Source organism: Doryrhamphus excisus, chromosome 3 (genome assembly GCF_030265055.1).
Source record: "Doryrhamphus excisus isolate RoL2022-K1 chromosome 3, RoL_Dexc_1.0, whole genome shotgun sequence".
In the NCBI taxonomy this organism is placed as follows: Eukaryota; Metazoa; Chordata; class Actinopteri; order Syngnathiformes; family Syngnathidae; genus Doryrhamphus; species Doryrhamphus excisus.
The window spans coordinates 8,323,413-8,343,826 of NC_080468.1; the positions used below are offsets into that span (position 1 = coordinate 8,323,413).

Consider the following 20,414-nt stretch of genomic DNA (forward strand, 5'->3'; position numbering starts at 1 on the left):
ATAAAAATAGTTTTCCATGTTAGCTGCTCCAATAATAATATCGCTGTAGCTTGGTTTATATACAAGTCAGTTATGTAAATGGGCCACTGTTGGAATTTTTTTGAGTTTGTATGTGACGGATTTAGCATCAAAATATGTATTGTTAGCTAGCTCATATTAACTTGTTTTCTCGCACTAGAATGCACAGAAAAGGGAAGGAAACATGTGTTCATGGTTCACATAAGGATTGCAAATGATGGGCAAAATTCCCCCAAAAGAGCAGTTCCCCTTTAAGCCGTTTATATCATTTCATTAAACATAAATAGAGCAGCAAACAATGACAACGTGAGCCCCAGTGGCCTGACAGAACAAATAAAAAGCTACAAAGGGAATAAAAAAGTGCTCTCCACCTCCTACTAATCGGCTCCTTTTACCAATCTAAGGACAATTTGCTGTCTATAATGGCGCTGGCATGAAAGAGACAAGTTACTGAGGCGGTGAAAAGCCAGTGCCTCTGAAATGATCGCTCTGGATCAGCTGTGGCATTGCACGCCGCCCAAGCGTGAAGAACCACAGGCTGTGCGCCGTTATAATTAAAGCACTTATTGATTAGACTTTAGTGTCCTCTGGACCGTGTGCCAGAGGCGCCAAGCGGGTCAGTCACTCTCACAAGACATCTAAAGCGCCTCGGAGGCACGAGAGCAATGTCTATGCTAATGCGTATGGTAATAGAAGCCTCACTTTATGTCAATTATTGACGCCTGTTCTAAATGGAAGCTTGATCCACAATTGAAGCTTTGGGTCCAAGGGTCAGTAGCAATGAGATGGACACCGGGGCAGAAGGTCACTTTCATTTCGACGCCACCACCTTTAGGAAATGACTCTCCTAAATGAAATATTAATTGGAGGGAAAATTACATTTCTCAAAAGAGATTGTGTTCATCCCTTGGTTTTGAGTAAGAATACACACAGATTAATGCCTTTTGGTTTAATGAAGACATTTTTGGACTCTGTGTATGATGGACACCCGTCAAATGCTTCATTCACTTATCAGAGTGTTTAGTTTGTTATTCACACCGTCTGATTCGGGTTAAAAAAGGTAGCTTGCCAGCTCGTGTGAGGGTGCGATGTTCGAACTTTGTAGTAGTAGCGAACTGTACCTACATCAGTACATTCACATTTTTTCTGAGGAACCAGTTGTGCTCAGGGTACCTATCATGCTCATTTTCGACCATTTTTATTGAGTTGTGGACTCCTATAGAGCAGCGACACACGATAACCTGCACCAAAAGCTTTCTAGATCTTCCAGAATCTGCACCTATTCTAGTTGTATTTCCTTGGATTTTTTAAATGGTCTGTTTAAATTTATTCCAATTACAACCCGCCTTTGGGCACGCTCACTTCGCTGTGATTGGTCTTACTCAGCTTGGACGGCTAACAGTTTGTACCCAGAAAATGAGCATAATAGGTCCCCTTTAAGTGAAAATCTCTGCATTTACACATTTCAAATACAAATCAAATACAGGGCAGAAACCTAAGATGAGATTGACGTGAGAGTCAAGAGTCAGCGCTACCCTGCATCCCGTTGAAGCATGGTGCCTGCCAGTTTCTGTTTGTCAGCATGTTGCCAATCATATAATGTTGCAGAAACTTTTATTATACACCGTGAATTTCTATGTCCTGCATAAAGTCTTTAATGTAAGTGTAATATCAATATTGTTGCTAACTGGCAATAAAATACAGAGAAAGATCATATGCGACGGAGCTGCAGTACCCTCCTCATACTGAAGGGGTGGAGGTGGTACATTTTTTTTTGGACAGCACCACCAGTTGGAGAGCAGAAAGTCAATTGCAATCAAGATATGTTTATGTTGTGTTGAATTCATGAATTAATTTGACTGTCAAAATGGAGAATTATATATCTAAGCTCACCAGAGGGTGATCAGACTTTTACAACAAAGCATATGAAGGATAGGGTGAATATACTTTGTATACAGATAAAGAAGACCACGAATTGCAAGTTGAAAAAAAATGTTTTTCACGCAAGTGAATTATTCTCTTGTTTTCCTTGTTATTCTCTAAATGAGCAACCTGTATTAAAATTAAAAACAACTTTAAAGGAGTCACCACCATGAACATCACTGCATGTCACTGTGTTACAGTTGCTAAAGGGTTCATGTTTGACCCTGGAACAGACTAATTGTATTCACCTCTGAACTCACAAATAGACAAAAAAATGCAGTAGGCAAATTAGCCACAGCCAGATGTCCCAATACTTGTTTCCATGTGTAAGTATATGCGACTCTTAGTTGTGTTTACTATGAGTGTGGAGGTGTGGATGTACTACCCTCACTCGTATCCATGCCTGACAGTGTGCTGCTTGGTCCGACGTGCGGTCGATATCCAATGAGGATATGAGAGTTGGTATTGATTGTAATTTCCTGTGATGCAACATTCTCTCTCTTGCTTTATCAAGAGACTAATTTCTATCATCGATGCTGTCGTCCTGCCGACAGTCAGGGTTGCTGCCTGGGACAACGGCTAATGAATAAGAAAGGAATGAATAATCCAGTGAGGTTGCCAGGGGATAATAATGTGGCTGGGATATTGTAAAGCAATTCTAATATAGCAACATTAGAGATAATGCATTTTTATTGTGTCTACATTTTGCAACCTGCTGGGATTTTAAAATTGTACATAATTCCATTAACACCCATTACTCCACTCACGGTGACTTGAGGTCTGTTTGGATCCCACCGTCTTGCTATGGCATTGGCTGGCTTAGAAATAGACATTAAACGGAACTCTTACTTCGGAAAAACGGGTTACGTAAGTTACGTGGCGACTTTGACTGCAACTCATAGATAGATTTAAATAGATTTTCAGAGGTGTGGTATCTTTTATCTTGATTTGGGGTAGCAGTAGTTCAGGAGGTAGATCAGGTGGTCCACGTTGATGGTTGATGGTTGATCTCTGCTACCTCCACCCAGTCGCTGCCATTGTGTCCCTGGGCAAGACAGGCCACCCATGCCTCCAGTGCTGATCACATTGGCGTATGAACGTGAATGAATGTTTGGTGGTAGTTGGAGAAGCCATAGGCACAAAATGCCAGCCAGGTTTCGGCTCTGTATCACCAATCCTAGCGTGTATCTTATTCAGTATTGGATCAGAATAGCATATCGCTAGTATTTTCCAACCTTAAATGTAAAACAACCCCTATTTTTCAAGACTCATTTTTGGGCAAAAATATTTGCTTAGGCTACTGTACATTTACAATATGTTTTCATCCAAAACAAAACACACAAAAAACAGATTGTCATCAGGCGCGTGTCACACATAAGCGTAAATGAAGGACATGATTGGGCAGCTTTCTTGAAATATTGAACAATGTAACTCAAATATTCCAATACTACTTGGCTTGTGTGTGTGGTGGTTATTTTTATATTCTCATGTTATATATTTTGGTTATTTTTATATTCTCAAATTTCATGAAGGGCTAGGAGACCATGGTTCGATTCCACCCTCGGCCATCTCTGTGTGGAGTTTGCATGTTCTCCCCGTGCATGCGTGGGTTTTCTCCGGGTACTCCGGTTTCCTCCCACATTCCAAAAACATGCTAGGTTAATTGGCGACTCCAAATTGTCCATAGGAATGAATGAGAGTGTGAATGGTTGTCTATAAGTGCCCTGTGATTGGCTGGCGATCAGCTGTCTCGCCCGAAGATAGCTGGGATAGGCTCCAGCACCCCCGTGACCCTCGTGAGGAAAAGCGGTAGAAAATGAATGAATGAATTTCATGAAAAGCTTCTAAAATATACTCTTAAAGAACGACATTAAGAGCTAAATGCTTCACTGAAGACTCTGGTCTCTCACCGCACCTTTCCTCTTGTTCTTATTTAAACCTTTCAAACGGAGCCCATTGTATTGTCACTTATTGCGGCGGTACGACAGGAAGCTCAGCGTGCAGCCACAATCTACACATTTCCTTTTAGTTTTTAAGGTGTAAAAATGAAGCCAATCCAAGTGATACCCTACACTGTGCTCCGGTTGATGGGTGACAGTAGAGTTGACGAAATATCAACTATGACTTCCTGTGCTAATGTATATGTTGAGTTGACGTGGTATTTGTCGTCACATTATTTATACAGAGTTAGTCCAGCCCCCTCACTATGCGCCTGTGTATGTGTATGCTTGGGTTGTACAACAAATTAAATGTAGTAATATGAATATATTTTTGATATATATATATATATATATATATATATATATATATATATATATATATATTTGATTTGGAAGAGCAACGTGTGTGGTTTTCCTGGGGAAAGTGATGAAGAGTGTTAATATGATTGTTGCATTGCAGGTAGCTTGTGGTATGTGGTCTCCTTCTCACACATCTATTTCCCCTCCCCTTTTGCTACTGAGCAACCACAGCATCACTACTTAATGGAATGGGGGGGTGTATATTCTATAAGAGCCACTATCCCAAACTTGATTAAATGAACACACTGATGACACCTACTCCGGCCATAATTCAGATGAGAAAAGTTTGATTTACTTTTTGCTGCTCCTGACAACAAGATGAGACTCAGCCTAATTCTTCTCTGCTTGACCGCCTGGATGACCTCCGTCCTCTCAAGTGAGTGCTGTGTTGGATTAATTTGTCGGGTACATGTACGGTGCATGTGCTGTAATAGTTCTCTCTATGCATTTCTCTTGTTGCAGCTTGGAAGCCTGGGACAAACTGTTGTCCTGGATTGTCCAACACTGTGGTGCGACTGGACAAGATTGTGAACTACACCATTCAGTCTCTTGGCGTCTGTCCAATTAAAGCCGTTTTGTAAGTAATTGTGTTCAGTAATTGTGTTCAAAGTGTGGCCTGGTGGCCCTCAGTATATTCTAAATATATAATTTATCAACAGAAAAAACAGCAAAAATTGCAATTTCTCAAGAATAAAGTCAAAATATTAAGGAAAAAAAAGTTGTAATCTAACAAGAAAAGGTTATTTTTGTGCACCTCCACGCCCATCTAGGCAGAGCCCAGTCTACCAAAATATCAAATTGGCTACTCACAGTGGTGCACTGGACAAAATTACCACTGCGTGGGGTGCGTCACGCTGCGCCACCCTGCGCCACGAAATTAGAGCCCTATATCACCTGAGATACAGGTTTTTCTTGAAATATAAATAATTTTAAATATATAACTAAGCCAAGCATATCTACATGGCCCTTAAAATGGCCCTTGCATCATTTCATTTTTCGGTGTATGGCCCTCGGTGGAAAGGATTTGGACACACCTAGTGTGGATGAATAGATCTTCCCATTGAAAGTTTAGGTAAGGGGAATATTGGGGAAAATTTATGAGAATGACATGGATATATGGAATTTTTTTACATAAAAAATTGTGGTGTGTCATGAGCAAACAAAGATACAGTAGTATTAACCATGTTTTATCGTCATTTTTTTTTCATAACTTAAATAAATAAAAATATAACCTGGTAGCCAAAAATATTCGACAAAAGTCCAAGTTTCAAAAGTCCCACAATCCACTGTATTATCATTAAAAGCGTATCATCAATTGCAGGTTTTACACTCGTAGAGGAAACCACATTTGTGCAGACCCCAAGAGATGTTGGACACAGAAAGCTATGTTAAAAGTGGATGGAGGCGTTTCACCGCAAAGTGGACAGAATAACAACAGTTCAGCAAGTGGCTGTGTGAGAGCGGCACCACGCGTCAAGTCACAAAAGTTACGGAGGAGAGCTCGCAAATTAAGAATGTTTCTCAGAAATAGTAAAAGGCAATAATCCAATGTCCTGTAACAAAAGTATGTATCAATTTTGTACACATTTAAACAATAAAATACATCTATTGTGCATCTGTATTGTCTTGACTTGTGTGTTGCCAGATATTACACAATGCAATTAGTGCGTGGTTAAAAAAACAGTAGCTAAACAGATTAAATGCCTTCAAAAATGTGTTGTGATGCTGAGAAATGTTGCTAAGCAGCACGCTCTCACTGGGAAAGATGCATTAATGTCAGACATGCTCTGCATTTACGGAGGTGGAGAATCCCAAAGTGTTCACCAATGTCTGGTGGTCCCACAAAAAAATGTGTAATGATCACATTTCCACTACCGATGTTGTGTCAGGTTTCTGCAGTTACGTAGCGGTAACCGCTAGTGCTTCTTGCTCATACACGGTAAGTCAGGGGTGTCCAGCCTGTCGTTCATAAGCTACCAGTAGCTCCTAAACACTTTTCACTTAGTTCTCCAAAGACTTCATTCATTTATCAACTCCTATACCCACTATATTAAAGTGAGTGAAAGTGGGGTTCGTTCATAGGAAGCACTTTGGGCCAATCACTGTGGAGTGGGCGGGAAGCACAATTTCAAGGAATAGGTGTAGATTCTGGAAGATTGCGAAAGCTTTCTGTGGGGGTTATTGTGTGTGATTGCTCTATAGGAGTCCACAACTACAAAAATACAAAGGGGCAAACAATTAGCATAATGGGTCCCTTTAAAGCAGGGGTGGGCAAATATTTGGACTCGAGGGCCGCATTGAGTTAACAAAATTGTCTGGGGGGCCAGAACATATATTTAACACACACACACACTATTTTATGCTTATCATTTTCCTTGAATTATTTGTCTAATTTTATCTGTAAAAGTGTTATCCTATATCAGTTGTATGTCCCTTTTTTAGGAGCACTTTAAACATCACACCACATCAAACTATGTCATTTAATTTTACAGTTTTGTTGTTTATTTTTTACTAAATCAGACATCCGACTTGCAAGTCATGTTGCCAGTTTGTATGTTAAAAGTTGAAGTTACTTAGAAAGCAACTGGCGGGCCGGATTCAAACGCTTGGTGGGCCGCATGTGGCCCCCGGGCCGTAGTTTGCCCACCCCTGCTTTAAAGTAACATCACAGAGTTGCCCGTGCAGAATACTACATATCATTCACAGGGTCTCTTGATGTGTCTTATATTTATATACAGTATATATATATATATATATATATATATATATATATATATATATATATATATATATATATATACGTATATATGCCTTATATTTATATTTTTGTCACGGTGTGTGTGTGGAGGGCCACGGAATGCAAAAATTTTACTTCAAAATGCTTTTTCCTTTTTTTTATGAATAATAAGCCATATTCAACAAAATAGCATGACTCCAAGAAGGACTTGAACAAATTAGGATATCATCATATTAGTACTACCTCATCACTACTATGGAGATTATAGAGCGGGGGGAGCCTCTTGCTGTGGCCCTGCAAAGTGCACTACATCCAAACAAATGTTTTGAGCAGCCGGTGTGCCGCTACAGAGGTCGGGAGAGCCGGAGTATAGAGCGGGAGGAGTCACCTTGCATGGCCCAGCAAGGTGCATTGTATTTGGGCACACGCTCCGAGCAGCCAGTGTGACACCACAAAGGTCTCTGGCAAACTTATTGTGCTATACAAACACCACGGCACTGGCGTTTCAGATGGCTGATAAGGCCACCTTTATAGGGATGTTCCAATTGATCGGCCACCGATTACACTGGGGAACAATATTTTTTCAACTTTCTGTTGCATTGGATTTTTTAACTGATTCTGAATGATTTTTAGGTGCTGATTTCAAATCTGAAATTAGTTTTTCTCCATAAGCTCTAGTTTTCATGCAATTTGAGATAGATGAAATAGTCTAAATATATGAACTTACGTAACCCAAATCTATGCGTTTTGAGATTATATACATAGATTCCATTCCTGTTCCAGTTTTCAAAGGTTTGCCTTCATTAAACGATAAAGACATTGGACATGATACGAACGAGGAAGACAGTTGTGACAATGCATTGCCAGAAACTGAGTGGGAACAATCCGAGGAATGTTCTTCAGAGACTGAATCTCCCCCAGTCCCCAAGCCTCTTCACCAAACTGAACTGAATGACTTAGTTCGGGATTTAGGTCTTTCAAAGAAAGCAGCTGAGCTTTTGGCATCAAGATTACAAGGCAAAAATCTTGTTGATCACACTGTTAAAGTGTCATATTACAGAAAGCGCGACCAGCTTTTTGTGACCTTCTTTTCTGAAGACAGACAGTTTGTTTACTGCCATGATATCCCAGGTCTTCTCAAAGAACTGGGTGTTCCTCACTATGATCCAACTGAATGGCGGCTCTTTATAGACAGTTCTAAACGCAGTCTCAAGTGTGTTCTTTTGCATAATGGCAATGTTTACGGGGCAGTGCCTGTAGGTCATTCAGTTCATCTGCGGGAAGACTATGATGACATCAGAATGGTCATGGAATTCTTAAAATATCGTGAGCACAACTGGATCATTTGTGTAGACTTGAAAATGGTAAACTTCCTTCTTGGTCAACAGAAAGGTTTCACCAAGTTTCCATGTTTCCTCTGCATGTGGGACAGTCGAGCACGAGACAGACACTGGGTCCAGAAGGACTGGCCTGTTCGTGAAACCCTTGAAGCAGGCATGCCAAATATCACACATGACCCAATTGTTGACAGAGATAGGATCATCTTTCCTCCTCTGCACATCAAACTAGGTTTGATGAAACAATTTGTCAAGGCACTGGATACCGAAGGTGAATGTTGTCGTTCGACAAGATCAAAGCAGGTGTGTTTGATGGCCCACAGATTCGAACCCTCATTCGTGATGATCAGTTTGTTGCCAAGATGACCGCCTTGGAGAGGGCAGCATGGTTATCCTTTGTGGCAGTCGCTTAGAACTTCCTTGGAAACAACAAGGCAGAGAACTACAATGAACTTGTGAACAGAATGCTCCTCGCTTTTCGTGCTCTCAGGTGCAACATGAGCATCAAGCTTCATTTCTTGAACAGCCACCTTGACCAGTTCCCTGAAAACCTGGGGGCTGTGAGTGACGAACAAGGAGAGCGGTTCCACCAAGACCTAAAGATCATGGAAGAACGCTACCAAGGTCGCTATGTATGATGGCCGACTACTGCTGGAGTATTAAACGAGATTGCCCAGATGAAGTGTACAAACGCAAAAGTTACAAACGCAAATTCCTGCCAGACTAAAATACTGTACTGACAGAAAGTGATAAGCGTTATTAGCTGTGATTGACTCTTATCTGAAGAACGTTGTAAATTATGCTTATTTCACGTTGCGATAAAGACTGTTTTCTGAGAAATGCTTCCAGAAAAACATATGGCACTTCTAACAATGGTGTACTTTAATCTAAAATCACATTTTAATGTTCTGTTTCTTTTGCCTTGTTAAATATACTGATTTGTGGCTGACATTGCAATATCCTATAATAATGCTCGATTTTTTTCTATTTTTAATAAAAATTAAAGATTGCATAAAATCTGTAGCTTGCAGAAAAAAACTAACTTCAGATTTGAACTCAGCACACTTAAATTGACTAAAAACAAGTCTTACTTTAAATGCAACATTTTGAGTGTTCCCCAGTGTTATTATCAGCCAATTTCTATTGAAAAATCATGTGATCGGCTTATGCCAATTGGCATATGCCAATGAATGCCTTTACAATGAAGTACACAAAAAACAGTAGTAGTAGTAGTGGTTAGGTTTGTATCTCATTAACTAATGTAATTTTGTGTACCTTATTGTAAAGTGTTACCAATCACCTGTGGCTAGCACTATTGCAGCCAGCTCGCACTGACCCTTTTGTGCAAAAATAACTGAAAAATTGACGTCGATATCAGCCCGATAATTATCGTGCACCCCTCCTATTAATGATTTGATGATTATTTGATGGTGTAATGCACAAGCAATGGAGGGATTTCATTAAAAATCAACGACGACTGTAATAGATGATGGGGTGCTGATGTAATGATGATGATACTACACTGCACTATATCAGTGATTTTCAAAATCTGTGACATTTGGGGAGGGCGGCTCACCAGATTATTTAAGAGAGGTTCATGTTGGGTAAACTGAAATATTGTGCAGTGTCAAATTTATTTTTATATCCCTGAGTGGATTTGTGTAAATGTGGACAATTTAATACAGGTTGAACTTTCTATAGCTTTGTGTCCACAAATGATGTGATATATTCACTGAAGTATTCAAGCAGCAGCATTACTGCACCATGACCCAGTGGGTGGGGGGAGTCTAAATCATCATCATGTGGTTGAGTCAAATGTGCATCAGTCTAAATATAGTCCCATCTCACCTCCTAAAAACTCCACTGAGAGAGAGCTGTAACTTCTCTCTCTGCCCACTCATAACAAGCAAACGTTTGATTTGACTTTGTTGCCACTGTGATGGAAAGTGGAAATTGGAAGCCCCCAAAATTTCCTTCTGGTCAGCCTGACCCCTCCCTGACTCACATTCTTCCCAGCGATGGGAGGTGTAACGTCGGAATATCAAACTACTGAGTCATAAGCTCAAAAAATAATAACGCTTCATGAGAGTCAAGATGTCGAAATAACTGGTGACTCTTACTTTTAAAGTCTTTCCTTTAATTAAGTACAGTATCTCCTTCAAATGTTTGCTGCTTTCCAACTTTTCAGTGCATTGCAAACTTTAATGCTTAAAACAGCAGACCCTTCTGGTTTTTGCTGGCCTTTTTTCTTTGTAATTGTTGCAGCCTAAAATGACTGATCCACGACAGGTTTTTCACAAAGTTGCAGCAAAGTTGCGATGATTTTAGGCTTTTTTTTAATAACATTGCATCAACCATTATAATATACAATAAATGAGCATATTAAACTGAAGTGCAGAGCACATTTTTGAGCATTGATGGCACACTGCTTTATCTTATCCACTTGTCTTTGTCCATTCCTGACAAGAGAATTCAAAGACAAAAGACTGTTTACAACCTCTGGCTTCTCCTTGGCACAGTTGTTAGCCATAGTTACACCGCATTTCTTAAAAAGAACATCATAGCAACAGTAAAATATGGTGGTGGTAGTGTGATGGTTTGGGGCTGTTGTGCTGCTTCAATACAAGGAAGACTTGGTGTGATAAATGAATTCTGCTGTCTACCTACTGCTGTCTTGGTCTCTGTGTCTTTTGAATTTCTTATATTGATATTTTTGTTTATTTTGCCATTTTTATGCTTGAAAATGGTTAATGTAGGCGTAAAATAACATAAGAGGATGTATTCAACCACAAAACAGCATGATTTATTAATTAATATAGTTAATCATAGTTTTAGAAATAAATAAATGAATAATAATAATATAGTTTTGGTGGCCGAGTGGTTAGCACACAGTCAGGAGATTGGGAAGACCTCAATTAGATTCTCCTCTTGGGCATCTCTGTGGGGAGTTTGCCGGTTAATTGTCCATAGGTATGAATGTAAGTGTGAATGGTTGTTTGTCTATATGTGCCCTGTGATTGGCTGGCGACTAGTCCAGGGTGTACACCACCTCTCACCCAAAGGCAGCTGGGATAGGCTCCAGCACCCTCTCAACCCTCATGAGGATAAGCGCCATAGAAAATGGATGGATGGACTTGCGTATTATTGTCTCTGGAAGGTTTTGCTAATTCATTTTGTGCAGATTTCATAGTGTGGATTGTATTTTGAATACATTTTGTGACCTTGAACCTCCTTGCACCCCACGTTTTTTTGTTTTCAAAATGTTCCTATTGTCACCAAAGGTCTTGTGGTGGCAAACTCATATGTTCTATTAGTAGTATTAACCATGAATATAGATTAACTCGTTTAGAATGCATACACATAACCTTGGCTTAGTAGAATATGATGTTCAAGCTATGTCTGTAGATCCTCACAATAACCACTTTGTCCTCAAAACAAGGGACATTAAATGTTAATTTATCCTTTTCATTCATCCTTTATATGTATTTATATGCATTTAGAATTTTTTTCTACATGTACAACTATAATTGTCGTATGTAAAAGTATTTTGTGTTAACATTTTTGGGTGTCTGGAACAAATTAATTAGGTTTTCACAATTTTTTACAAGAGAAATTTGTTTTTTTCTGGGCCTTCCGGAATGGATTAATGACGCTAACCAAGGTTCCACTGTGTTTGTCTATTTTTGTGAACTACTCGAGAAGGAAAAGTCGTTCTTTCACTTGCTATATAGAAGGAAAACATGAGATGAAATAAGTAAGAAAAATAGATATAAAGACACAGCAAACCCAGCTGCTCCATCTAAAATCATTTTATTAAGAAATATCTAAACTAACTAAAAGCGTTACATATTTAAACATATACAACCAGTGGTTTAGGCATTTTTTGTAGAAAACATGAATCGATTACTAAAGTGGATGAGGAACATGACTGCGCTTTTCATCGAGGTAAGCCATGCTGGTCCGTGTCCACAACTTGTCAGGGTCAGCACAGATTTTCTTGCCTTGCACTGTGGTGAAACTGCCAAAAATCACACAACAGTCAATGACTTGTACGTTATGGAGTAATATTAGTATTAGAAAACTTCTCAAAAACCCTTCATTTTTTAAGCTTTACCAAAAAAACAATGCTTGACATGGCGAGGTATGAGATGCAATGGAACCTGACCTTTGGGTCTCAAAATGTAATCAGTGGTTAATTGGTTAATCCTGGTTAATTGGTTCCAAACCCAATTGTAATATGTGAATTTCTATGAAGTAGCATTCCTTCGTCATAAATTGAATCTTTTTGTACTTAGTTTATCACTTTCTAAATATTTTGTTAATAATATTAGAGCCCTCGAGATATGAACTAACACCTCTTTAGTCACCTTTACATTTGTATCACCCAATATATTATATAAAGTAATAAATAAGCCATTAAAAAAATTATAAGTGTGGTTATGTGTGTTGCTATGAATTTGTTCTGAAGGGGAGGGGCGTGTAACATCATGACTCAATTTTATTGGATGGAGTGAGTTTCTTCAATGTTGCACACAAAGCTGCATGCAAGCATTTCCGATGCTAGTTTCACTGAAATAATTCTGATTTAATTATGGTGTCTGTATATTGCAACAGTTGCAACATAAAAGAAATGTGACTTACACCACAGCCCGCAGAGAACAAGACGGCGGCTCTTGAACGTAGTACTTTGTCAGCAGGTCTCGATGGATTTGCGTGTGTTTGATTCTACGACAACAATCTGCGAGCCTTCCTGATAAAAGGCACACCAACATAGTATAAAATAACACATCATATCAAAAGTGACCAAACTTGACATGGCGCTTACCTCGGGCTAAGGCACCGGAGACCATGACAGCAAGCAAAAAAAGGGAGACAAAGTTAACAGCCGCCATCACACGCGTCGGACCTAATCAGGTGTGAAGTGGATGTTTGCGCTGCGGGCCTTTTAAAGCCGGTACAAAGCAAAAATGTATGTCACTTGCAAGTCAAGCATGCTTGTCCTGAGAGTTGCACAAACACCTGGAAATAATGAAAACCTTGTTCCTCCCACAGAATAAACCAGCACAACTCATGGCCTTCTTTCCGCTCATGACAGTGGCCTACTTTTCTGTTGCAGTGGCAAAACGTCACTGCTCATTCTTTTGTAATTAGACTGCACCGGTGATGAGCGATGCATTTGGTACCGTGGCCTTCGGTGGGCAGAACTGATTTTTTTTTGCCAGACTCCATGACAGCTAGTATCAAAAAAACACTACAACACACAGTAAGATTGAGTATCCATAAGATTGCCATGACTACAATATTTAACCAGTATTAGTCCATACGTCCTCATACGTCTGACTTACGTAGTACATTACTGCTGGTCATTTTGAGTCAGTGACTAATTTCTACCATGACCAGCAGTAGAATGGTGTTTTTAAAGTTGTCGCTTAGAACAGCTTGGTGATAAAAAGGTTCAGACAACTCCAACTTCATACAGTTATCTACAATTAATGTTAGAAATGTAGATCAGTGCTTCTGGCAATGCTTAGGCCAGCAGAGAAGGCCTTGCTGGCCTTGACTGGACAACACTGGAATACGTCTTGGACTGAGTCTTATGAGAAATAACCAATCATCATGCAAGCCAAGGAAGTAATGTTTTAGCTTGTGTGTGATTTAAGTAATTTTTGTTTTTGAAAATTTTAATTTACCGACAAGCTGCACGGCGGTTGAGTGGTTAGCGCGCAGACCTCACAGCTAAGAAACCAGGGTTCAATCCCACCCTCGCCCCTCTCTGTGTGGAGTTTGCATGTTCTCCCCGTGCATGCGTGGGTTTTCTCCGGGTACTCCGGTTTCATCCCACATTCCAAAAACATGCTAGGTTAATTGACTCCAAATTGTCCATAGGTATGAATGTGAGTGTGAATGGTTGTTTGTCTATATGTGCCCTGTGATTGGCTGGCGACCATTCCAGGGTGTACCCCGCCTCTCGGCCGAAGACAGCTGGGATAGGCCCCAGCACCCCCGCGACCCTCGTGAGGAAAAAGCAGTAGAAAATGAATGAATGTACTGACAACATTGTCAAAACAGTTCCTAGCATAAACATCAGTAACAAGTATTTGTGTTTTTAGACTGCATAAATGATGTCATGATGTAAAAGAACATATTTTTTGTACCTGTGTTATCACAGCAATAACATTTGGAATGTTATTTTTAAATTGTCCACAAAATTAGTCAGATGGTTTCAGAGGTGAGACTCGTTTTCTCGTGATATACTGGTCATTACAGTATATGGCAGCCATACTCAAAAGTCGGACCTCAGTCCGGATTACTTACCCAGTGATGACCCTTTATGGACCCTTGGCTAATTAAAGTGAATGGGAAATGTAATAATAGCATATAATCATGCCAGTGGACCAATCACAGCGGCGGTTTAACTGACAAAGCACAGATGGTTTGAGCTCAACTGTCCGCTACAACAATAACAGGAAAATCTGCATGCAGCAATCTAAGCAATTTTATGCAGCAGATTGACTTTGTATGTGTGTTTTTGTTTGTTTTTTTCTCTTCCCCCCTTGTCCTCTGCAGAGTGGTGACACACCTGGAAGGTGCATCCCAGGTGTGCCTGATTGCCAATCAGGTGGAGCTGGCATATAAGAGGCAGGCAGCAAGCAGTGCTCGCTTGCATTGCTATGTGTACAGCCATTTTGTGTCGACAAGTTTTGGTTTGAGTTTGTGTTGGTGTTGAGGATTGCTCTTTGTTTCCTTCCCCAGTTTTTGTGGGGATTGTTTTCTGTTGCTCCTGGAATTAATACTTGAATTACGTTGACCTGCTTGTGTGCTACCTTTCCCTTGCCCGGGGTTTTCCTTTTACACTTTTGTTACACCCCATTTTGCCCTGCACACCTTTGGGACGTGATAAATACTTATAAATACACAGTGGAACCTTGATGAGGGTGTGTTTTTCGGTGAACAATGAACATTTACGCCAAAATGTTGACTCTGTTTGCGTACAATATGGCACACTGCCCAAGTCCAACTGTGTTCTTAATGTATTTTTAACACAAAATTTCCTTGTTGGCATGTGTGGGTTTTCTCCGGGTACTCCGGTTTCCTCCCACATTCAAAAAACATGCTAGGTTAATTGACGACACCAAATTGTCCATAGGTATGAATGTGAGTGTGAATGGTTGTTTGTCTATATGTGCCCTGTGATTGGCTGGCGACCAGTCCAGGGTGTACTCAATTCAAAATGGATATAAATGACAAATGAAAGGAATAAATAACCATGTTTTGCCCTGATTTATTTGTGTTTCAAAGTGTTTCTCACCTCAATAACCCAAAATGGAGACAAAGAAACTTGCATGTGCCAGCGTTTTGATAAAGTTGAGAAGTAATCAAGAAATCATGACAAAACAGATATCATCTTGTTACCACATTGTGTCTATTTGTATGTTTTGTGTTAACATTTTAGTCTTTCTGTAACAAATTAATTGGAACCAGACCTACTGGAACGGATAAATGACGCTAAAGTTACACTGCATATACAGTATGTTGATATGGTTTTCTCCCCTGCAAAATAGTTGTACTCGATGTGGCCTTTGAGTCAAAAAGTTTGCCCACCCCTGCATGAAACCATGTTCCACTTAAAAACCCCCCTTCTTTGTGGTCACTTGATCTTTCCTGCATGAGAGGAAATGGTGCAATCACATGGTTTGGTTCTGTGGCTTTCTTTGTTGAATTCTTGAAATACATCAATAACATAAATTAATTAGCATTATTATCAACATGAAAAGAGAAAAGTGACAATAGTTGTTTTGTATTTTGCCAAGTGTCCCCCAGAGGCTGCTAGGTTCTCAATGCCCTCAAATTTGCTTTTGATATGCAAACTAAATAGATTCAAACACTCATCTGTTTCAGAATTAATTTATCTTTTTGTTTTTTAGTGTCAATACAAAATTATTCAGACGCCTGGTGTTTTACACCTACAGGAGATAAAATGGCGTTGGGCGTTACTTTCATATCAAACCATCCAAGCGTATGAGAAGATTTCTACATACACCACACAGAGCTGGAAATTATTGATGCTATTATTATTATGAGTCAGTAATATTCCCATACCGTATCTCTACTGAGGTTTGCAGTCCAGTGAGTAATCTATGGAGTATTTTGCCAATATCTACCTGTCTCTCTGCACCAGGTTTTACTACTGTATATCTTACCTAAAACAGTCTTTAAATGAAAAGTACAGTATCTTCATTCAATTGCAAAACATGATTCACGCGTGTGTCCTTGGCTTAGTGAATGCTTCCTTCCTCCTTGTGGTTCTCACTTCTGCTTTTCGCTAACAAGGATTTGTATTGTTTCATTCAGAAACTCTAGGAAAGTTGCACTTCCCCCGGATCACAATTTCTTTAAGATATAATGTACAGTCGTAGACAAAAGTTTTGAGAAGGAACCAAGTTTGCTGCTTCATTGTTTTTACATATTTTTGTCAGATTTTACCATGTTGTTCGCAAAGACATAAAGATAATGAGAAATGGTTGCTTTAGGTGCAATCTTACTTGTACTAAGCAATGACAAATGCACTCGTGTCCTTGCAGGTAATGATGGTTAACAGAGGAAAAACAAAGAAAAAATGTTAAGTGCCACCCCTCCTTTTTAAAGATTCCAGTCTGTTTTTCGCACTCAATCAGAATGACAGAGTAATTGCCAGCTTTTGTCCTTGTCGGTACTCTCACCAATGTTAACCAGAGAATCACTAAAATTATGTTAGGTGGTCCTTTTGTTGCAGGGCTGAAATGCAGTGGGAAAAGTTCATTTTCATGACAAAGTGGGACTTGACAATTCATTGCCATTCATCGTATCATTCTTCATAAAATTCCATAGTCTATGCAAATTACCATCATAAAAACTGAGGCATCAAACTTTATGATAATTAATTTGTACAATGTTACAAAGAAATCCATTCATTTTCTATGCTGCTTATTCTCATTACGTTCGCGGGGGTATGCCGCAGCCTCTCCGTGGTACATCCTGGAATGGTCACCAACCAATCACGGTATAATGAAATCAATAAACAATTTAAGACTTGTGACAGCTTGTGGGACTTGATGACCAAATTTGGTTGTCGGATGTTTGGAAATGTTTGCGGTGGAAAGCCTCAGGATCTCCTTCCTTCCTCTTTTTTCTTTTGATGCAAAGGAATATGACACATGGAGAAGTGATCAGCACATGATGTGATTCCGCCGCAATCTGCAAGATATCCACTTTTTATTTCAAGGGTGCAACATCTATTGCACAATTGGATAGACTGCTGTCCACCAGTAAGTCAGTGAGTCAGTCCTTCCAAGGAGATTGGATCTAGATCACTACATTCTGTTGGTAAAGTGAAATGTGACCTAAACACACCATATCTTAATGTAACATATATGAATTAATTACATTGATTATGACTATTGTACAAAAAGAAAGAGAACTAGTAACGACTAACACACACTTATTAACACACTTATTTATATATAATGATATTATAATAATATCATTTAGATATCAAATGCAACTGACACAAGCGAGATGCGGGGTACACCCTGGACTGGTCGCCAGCCAATCACAGGGCACATATAGACAAACAACCATTCACACTCACATTCATACCTATGGACAATTTGGGGTAGGCAATTAACCTAGCATGGAGAAAACCCACGCACAGGGAGAACATGCCAACTCCACACAGAGATGCCCAAGGGGGAATCAAACCGGGATCTCCTAGAATCAGAATCAGAAAAGGTTTATTGCCATGTATGATCAAACACATACTAGGAATTTGTTTTGGTGTAGTAGGTGCATACACATCTATTAAAAAAGAATGAGAATACAAAATATGAAATACAAAATATGAAAATACAAAATATACAGAATAACAGTATAAATATATGTACACAGTCTGTTTTTGTTTGTTATTCCGGAAGTGCAGTCTGATTGTTTTTCCTAAGAGTCCAAACTGAGCGTTAATGTAACGTATACAATGAAAGTGTCAAAGTGGCAGGATGAGGCAGAGGTGGGGTGTGAACTCCTAGCTGTGTGGCCTGCACGCTAACCACTTGCACACCGTGCAGCATATGTTAAAACATATATAATGATATTAAACAAATACTGTTGGCTACTTTGCGGATTTCACTTATTGTGGATTATTTTGGGAATATTTTGCTGTGCAATAAGCAAAGATGTATTATTTGTTTTCTTATCCAGATTTTTTCAACATGAATGTGTCTGGACTTGTTAGATTCATTGATTCCTCTGAGCGAGTGTCATGTTGAAATGTCAGGAAAGGAGTGTGTCACCTAACTGTGTCCCCTCCCAAACACACACACCACAAAATAAAGAAAGATGATGCTTCCGGTCAGTTTGGTTCCTCTTTTTTTTGTACTATAAAACCTGGAGGTCTGGCCAGAGGAGATCAGCCTTCTCCGACCAGATCATACAGTCAGCTTTGTCCAAAACCATCTGGAACATCTCAGACAACAACCATGCAAGTGTCCACCACAAGACTGGCTTGTTTGGCTCTTTTCATGGGCTACCTGGCACTGGTTGCTGCAGGACCTGGTAAGTTACTCAGCTTATCTCGGTTGGAATTGGACAAAATTATATACTGTATAAGATCTCATAATTTGCATTTAATGTAAACAGGAATAAAGGTAACCACATGCTGCACCAAGAGCAGCATCGGAGAGATCAACGCTCCAATCATTGGCTACAGAATCCAGAGGAGGAACCTTCCCTGTGTCCGTGCTATCATGTAAGAAACTATGATCCTCCAATACTTAATAATGATAAAACTGTAATGTGAGTAATTATTCTTTTTAATTTCCCACCCAGATTTGAGACCACTGAGGGGGAGGTTTGCAGCCACTGGAAACAGGACTGGGTCATTAAGAAGCTCATGGAACTTGAGTGAGTAACTGAGCATTTATTGAACATTTTCACACATCACAATTACACACATAATGTAACTCAACGTAATTTTGTATGTTTCACAGGGAAGCCCGCAAAGCCAGTGTGAACACCACTGTGCCCTCTAATTAATGAAAAGAACCTGATGATGATACACACACACACACACACACACACACACAACTGCCTGAAATTAATTTAAAATATTTAAAATTGTTTTAACTTATTATTTATTCTTAAAAATATTTATATGTCTGATATATTTACAGTGGCCTGTTCATTGAATGTAAGAGATGTATTTCATACTAAACTAAATAAAGATTCCTCATTACTATGCTGTGTTGTTCCCTTCACTAAAGAGGCTTTATAGTTTTGACTTCTCACAAGTTTTCACTTGGTCAATTGTACTTCATTGGGCCAACTTGATGAGGTTCAAGGGTGTCAAATGAGTGAAACAACTACACGGGTCTCGTTTGCCACCTGGTGGAGTTTCTATGTTACTGCAGTGCAGAGTCATAGAGGGAGTCATCTTGCGTGACTGACGCATGTAGAGCCCCTGTGGCTTCCATAGCAGAAATAGCTACAAAGCCTTCTTGACAGTCTTGTCATGCATGAGTTTGCATGAGCTAGTGGGCAGGACGACTCATCAAACATCTTAAGGCGCCCTCCAGCCAATGGGAAGGCTTCATGGCTTTTTGTTGTTGTTGTTGTTGTTTTATTTAACAAGCAGGTGTCACGCCACTGTGCTAGCAGGACAGAAGTGGGCCCACGCAGTTAAAAAAAAAAACTCATGTACATCCATTGCAAAGATTTTCTGCTTAAATGACTAAATTTTGCATTACAGCTGACCCTTTGACCTCTACTGGTAATTTCAGGGCCCCGTTTCACGAAGCAGGTTTAGTGAAAACTCTGAGTATGTTAACCCTGAAATGAGGGAAACTCTGAGTTTTCCGTTTCAAAAAGGGAGGTAAGTCAAACCAGAGACAGAGGAGTAACTCCAGCCTGTTTCACAGAGAGAGGTAACTTAACCTCGGTGTCAGTTACTATGGCAACAGACTCTGTGAACATAACCTGGTCGGGACCAGGTTTTCTTCAATGAACCTCGAGTTTCTTTCTGTCTCCGCCCTCTTACGCTACACACGGTGTGATTCATTCATTGTCGCGCGT

General features: G+C 39.7%; 2 protein-coding genes across 2 annotated transcripts; one reads left to right on the forward strand and one right to left on the reverse strand.

The window, feature by feature from the left end:
* The first annotated feature begins 4,468 nt into the window (after positions 1-4,468).
* LOC131126554 (eotaxin-like) lies at positions 4,469-5,785 on the forward strand. The gene is made up of 3 exons (XM_058069212.1): positions 4,469-4,617; positions 4,704-4,818; positions 5,563-5,785. Exons 1-3 carry the CDS (start codon positions 4,560-4,562, stop codon positions 5,783-5,785), a joined length of 396 nt encoding a protein of 131 aa, XP_057925195.1. The 5' UTR covers positions 4,469-4,559.
* A 6,400-nt stretch (positions 5,786-12,185) lies between these two features.
* Positions 12,186-13,213, reverse strand: LOC131126161 (eotaxin-like). The gene is made up of 3 exons (XM_058068405.1): positions 13,141-13,213; positions 12,957-13,065; positions 12,186-12,333 (listed from the first exon to the last, which is right to left on the reverse strand). The coding sequence occupies exons 1-3, from the start codon at positions 13,205-13,207 to the stop codon at positions 12,222-12,224; spliced, it is 288 nt and encodes a 95-aa protein (XP_057924388.1). The 5' UTR covers positions 13,208-13,213; the 3' UTR covers positions 12,186-12,221.
* Positions 13,214-20,414: the final 7,201 nt, after the last annotated feature.